Source organism: Leptonotus elevatus, chromosome 21 (genome assembly GCF_054856555.1).
Source record: "Leptonotus elevatus isolate MCC_2025b chromosome 21, RoL_Lele_1.0, whole genome shotgun sequence".
NCBI lineage: Eukaryota > Metazoa > Chordata > Actinopteri > Syngnathiformes > Syngnathidae > Leptonotus > Leptonotus elevatus.
The window spans coordinates 5,319,599-5,325,598 of record NC_141259.1 but is presented as its reverse complement, the minus strand read 5'-3'; the positions used below and the strand labels follow the sequence as shown (position 1 = coordinate 5,325,598).

Genomic DNA, 6,000 nt, shown 5'->3' with positions numbered 1-6,000 from the left:
GACTCAAACACTTCCAGTCTTGTTTTGTTTCAGATGTGTTCATCGACAGCGTGCAAAATGACGCCATGAGCGTGCAGGAACGCACCCACTCGTACGCATGAAATAGAAATGCTCACACTTGCAGCCGGCGTGGGTGTTTATACACTAAAACAAGCTCACTAATGAGTTAGTGACATTGTGCATGGGAGTCTGCAACCACAGATGACATTTGTCTGATGAGTCCATTACGTAATTTACATTGCAAAGCAGAAGCAGTGATTTTTTTAATTATTTTTTTTACTTATATGTATATTGTGTCTTGCAGCCATAAAACTCACACATTAATGCATCAATCCTCAAAGAGGTCTTTCAGAGACCTTGGGCAGACAAATAATACTCTTTAAAAATAACTAAAAAGTCCATGAGTTCAGTGCTTTTTAATGGTACCTACAATTTTGTAATTATCTTTACGCAGCCTGCAAAACGGAATAAAACGCCATCTGCGCTTCAGTAAAAATGCAGCCTATATTTAAAAAAATGAGTGTATCTGTAGCTTTTATACGCTATGATAATGTGGATGACTCTGCATTTACTGCAAATGAAAAAAAAAAAGCAATTCAGGCTGCATATCATAAATCTTAATAATGGCATTGTGGTATCATTTCTACTCTATTGGGGTGGATAAATCCTCCTGGATCTTAATCCTTCCTGTAGTTTTAAACAACGCCATATATGGAAAGAAAGAAAAGTAAATCAACTGATAGTCAACAATATACCCCCAAAAAAATGTTTGTTTTGAAGTTTGCGTGTCTGATGGTCCTAATAATAAAAAAATGCAGGGTAGGAAACCTAAGGCCCATGAGCCATATACAGCTTGCGATTTGTAAAGCAATTGTAAAAACTAATTAGGAGAGATTTGTTCAGGAACAATAACTGGAAATAGCTCCAATCCCTACAAAATGGATCCTTCAGACTAACATGTCAGACTACCTTTCACTTCATGGGCTCTATAGTGATCTTTATACATTCTGTCATGATGATTATGCATGTCGGATGAGTTGTAGACTCCTAATATATATATATATATATATATATATATATATATATATATATATATATATATATATATATATATATATATTTCCTGTCTATGTACAAGTTTGCAACAGGGGTGTCCTGAACATTTTCATTTGGTGATATTTAGGGATATCAAAAGTGAGTACAAAATAATAATAATAAAAATAATAATTAACTCTTAGGCAGCAAACGCACCAAATTACATACGTGCGAATACTGTTGAAGTACCATTGTGACTTATAACAATAATTGTGCACACTTCTTTCAAAAGTGCTCCAATATGAATCTCTTGAGCACAATCCCCCTTCACGTCATGCCACATATTTGCAATTGTATTTAGGTCTGGGCTCTGACTCTATCATTTCAAAAGTTTCATTTTCTTCTGGTAGAGCTATTCGTTTGTTGGGGTCGTCGTCGCACTGAAAGCTTTAAGTTTTATTTTGGGATGTTCTTAAGGATTATAAAACCCCACAAAGCAGATGTTTCCCTGCTATAAAGTTGGTATTTCAAAGAAAGATGTGTTCACTTTCTACAGTCACTGTCTTTGGGGTTTTTTTTGCCCCCGTGTGACTTAAAATAGTAATGTCATCAAAAGTGCATTTGTCACATACGTTTCTCTATACATAACAGGATGTTCATTTTGGATTATAAAATGACATTTTCAATTCACGATTCAAAACATCAGTGTTTATTCCCTGACTAAATCCTCGGAATAAAACGGTTTAAGTGTAATTACAGCACTAAAAAGGTCACATACTAATAAGATCACCACTAACGAACATTAACGATTTTGTCCTTTTGACCCAAAGGCCTCACACATTAAGCAGAGATTAAAAGCTCAGTATCATCGACCAACAACAACACAACAGACCCAATTGTAACTTCCATTTTGTGTTCAACATCTGACGCACGTTTGGAACAAGCAAGTGACTTCAACTGGGGTCAAACATGATGCCTCATATTCATTTAACTTAATCTCTTAACTTGAAACCAAATTTTGAACATGTTTCACTTGCTTGGGGGAAAAAAACGTACACACTTCACATATAGACTGTGTTCGTGTGTAACAAGTGTAGATGGGACTTGAGCTAAAATATGTACCATGCAGCAAGAAAATTTCAAGTACCACAAAACTAAATAATATTGTATGTTTTTTTTGGTTTTTTTGCTTATTAAGTAACCCCAGTTTTATTTGTGTGTGTGTGTGTGTGTGTGTGTGTGTGTGTGTGTGTGCGTGCGTGCTGCGTAAATACGCACTGAAGCTGCTATCTGTAGACACTAAGTCAAAAGTGCACCAGTCTGTAACACTAATATTATTTGCTGTTAATAATTTAGCTACACCTACAAGCCTTCAAAAATCATCTGAATGATAAAGCCTGCAACACTTTCTTTTTAAGAGTAAGATTTCAGGATTGAAACTTGAGCTGGTCTGACTTCAGCACCATGGACAGTGACCACAGGCCTGTTCACAATACAAAGCGACCATTAAACTCTCATTTGAATAAAAGATATGCGCTTTAGTCTATACAATACAATATAGTTTATTAAGCGGGACATATATAGGGATTCTTCTATTGTTTCCACATTTTACATTTAGTGAGCAACGTCACTGAACAATAAATCAATTAAAAGCTTATACGCAGATTCCGCAATGTAAAACACATTAATGTGAATAATATTTTAAAATGATAGAATCATTCTTTTCTTTTTTTTCATCAATAAAAGGGCTCTCCAAGTCAAATCGTTTCCAGTGGCTTCTTCTTTTCATAAATATTTCTTCTTCTTGTGGCCCCAGTTTGGCTTGTTTTCACCATCCAAAGGTAACACCATGACAGCACAAAACATAAAAAAAGTAAATAAATAAAAACTTCCATTCGTGCAAAAGACGGCTTTGGGCGTGAAAGCACTTCTCTCTCAGCTTTTCCATAATTCCATATACTTCACTTGGATGGAAACCATATATTTTTTAAGGCTATACAAAACTTAAAATAGAGCATAATACACTCGTCGCCTCTTCCATGTCATGTCCTGTCTTCCTTCAATTTTGTCCTTTTTGCCAAAGTTTCCCAGGCCAGCAAAAATTCCAAACACCACGACGACGTCCTGACTGCGTACAAGTTGATGGATGCGAATATTTGAATCTCCAAGGTTCATATTGGGCTAGATAGTAGACTGATGTGAGTAGGAGGAGGAGGAGAAGATGGAGGGTAAGGGGGAGGAGGATGGAAGAGGTTGAGGACATTCAGGAGTTTCGTCGACTTCCTTGGCTGACAAGTTCTTTGAGTTTAAAATAAATTGCATGTTTTGTTGTTGTTGTTGTCGTTCCCAGCAGAGTCACATCCACGGTCAGATTATAGAGGAAAGACCAGAAAGCCTGAGAAGGTGGAGTATTTCCATCCGCCCATAAGGGTGCCTCGCTCCAGCTTCAGATAGACACGATCCTCTCGCTCCACCATCAGCAGTACTCCATTACTGGCCGCCTCCCTTGTCACGTCCTGGTCCCCGGCAAAGGCTGATATGACTGGGTAATCATTTTGCATCAGGTTTACCTGCAGGGGAGGATGAAAGAAGAGGGCGGGGTGAGTTTTTTTTTTTTTTCATGTGAGCTTACATTTATTCTTGCATGCAAAAATCACAAATGTTCACCTGAATGGTTTGTCTGTTATAGACCTTCACCACGTGGAAACTGAAACTGTAAATCCCCCGCCTTGGAGCTTGGAAAACACTCGCCTTCAGGTCGAAATGGTTGCCGATGTTCACTAAAACCTGTAAATATGGATATTTTATTATTTGAGAAAAAGTGTGTGTGCCAACTGCTTCAGGCATCATTCTGTGGTCAGACAGGAGTGTGATTTGATTCAAAATGTGTAAAGTGATGCATAAATCAAAAGGATACCATATGCATCAAATCACTTGTAACTTTACCCGTTCGCAGTGGGCTCTCCAAAACACGAATTATAGATGGCTTGAAAACAAATTCAAAGATAACAAATTCATCAACTTAAAGTGAACTGCTTTGTATTATGGTTCGGGAATTAATAAAAGGAAATCAATGCTTAAACGATTTACACAAACATAAAGCGTCAGACTCTGCCTATAACCACGCTTAAAAGGATTGATTTGGCCGCGCATCAACAAAAACACTCATTACGCACACATCAAACAGCCTTAAGGCGGCTGCTGCTTCAATTTCAAGTTTGATCAAAATGAAAACTGATAGATAATCAATGGGATATCACATTAAATAAGTTACAGAGGCATAAATGAAGTACAATTAGCCTATAACTTTGCACGTAAGGGATGCAGCTTTAAAACAGCTTCCTTCCACTTATTAAAATGTATGTTTGGTCACATTAAATTGGAAATAAATCTCAATAGTTAGACACTCCTACACAGCACGTAAAATAAAATTTTTGCGTAGAAAGCTTGATTTAGTTGACACCCCCCCCCCCCCAATATATATATATATATATATATATATATATATATATATAACTGAAAATAAACAAGTCAGACATGACGTAAATATATATATATATATATAATTATTTTTTTTATCAACTTAACCTGTACGCGTTAACGGGTCCGTTTTACGCACAAAATTCAATAAATCAAAAGAAACACAACGTATAGCTTTATTTTAGCTTCTTTTTATGAGTCAAATTATTTTGAGCTTTAAAACCACGTCCAACGCTTTTTCAACGCTGTTGTCACCTGGTCAAAGTAGATGGTCATAGACGTGTTGCTCATCTCTGACGGCTCATGATTGGTTCCACGCACGGCCGAAAAAGCCACTTTCGCCCCGGCCGAGCGCACCGAGATGCCGAGAGAGGACGTGACCCCTCCGTCCGAGGAAGGGTTCGAGTCGCACACGACGAGACACTTCCCCTCCAGCACGATGGGTTCCGTGTCGTTCTGGCCGAGGCTCAAAGCCACGGTGCACCCGAGGAGGAGGAGGAGGAGGAGGGCCAGTCCCGGGCAGCGCACTGGCATCATGGTCGCTGATCCTGTGTTCGAACCCGGCAGCCCCCGTGGAGGTTTGTTAGCACTCGATCACCTGGTCCGCACTTTCCTCCCCTTCTCTCCTCCCTCTCTTCCTCTAGCTCACTCTTAAACACCCTCTGACTCCGCGTCTCCCCTCCTTCCTGCGCACCTTACTTGGCTTATTTTTGGAAGGCAGTGTTCACAGTCACACTAAGGTTGTTGTACATCCTGAGAAATAAAACAAAATGGTTTATGTTAGAGAAAACGTGTTGGAGGCGATTGTTGAATAGTTTGCGTTAGGTCGTAATTCGATTTGTGCGCGTTGTCTGTGTAAAATGTCACAATTAACCAAATTCGTCAAAAGTAAACTTATGCTTTACTTTCACCCTGGCTTAGCTTTAAGAAACATTTTTTAACGGCTTCACATTAATTAGGACCTACCTGCGCACTCCATGTTGCTGGTTCCTCTGCCTCTCACCAACTGAACTGAGCGCGCAGATGCTGGACCGAGAAAAGGAAGAAAAAAAAAGGAGAGAGAAAAAAGCCAAGGTCTCCGGGCTCTCTTTCAATGGATAACTCACGCCCATTATTTGTGTAACCCCTTACAAGTGGTTCTCAAAGAACACACGCGTGAACGCATTGTTTGTTTGTTGTTCACACAAGTTTTGGTGGTGCAACCAATTGGCTCTCTCTGTGTTGTCATTTATATGCTGCGGCTGTCTCATGTCTGCGTCTGATTAATCCGAAAAAAAGGGTGGGGTGAGCGAAATAACCTTGCTGATGCGCACCATATTCGGCATCCATGTACAGTAGACGTGAACAATTTGACACGCGCAGCTCAAAGTCCAAATAGAGATGCTTTTGCGCCATCCAGTGGTTGTTTTGAGTTCTGCCCCGCTGGACACTATGTTGGTACATTGGCACATTCTAAAATTTTCCTTGGCAAAATACCAATGCTGA

The 6,000-nt window shown here is 39.2% G+C and overlaps 1 protein-coding gene across 1 annotated transcript; it reads right to left on the bottom strand.

Annotated features, from left to right (window-relative positions):
• Positions 1-2,581: 2,581 nt before the first annotated feature.
• Positions 2,582-5,947, bottom strand: cbln2b (cerebellin 2b precursor). Its single transcript, XM_086066174.1, has 4 exons — positions 5,482-5,947; positions 4,771-5,268; positions 3,703-3,822; positions 2,582-3,605 (listed from the first exon to the last, which is right to left on the bottom strand). Exons 2-4 carry the CDS (start codon positions 5,050-5,052, stop codon positions 3,408-3,410), a joined length of 600 nt encoding a protein of 199 aa, XP_085922300.1. The 5' UTR covers positions 5,053-5,268; positions 5,482-5,947; the 3' UTR covers positions 2,582-3,407.
• Between the last annotated feature and the right edge of the window lie 53 nt (positions 5,948-6,000).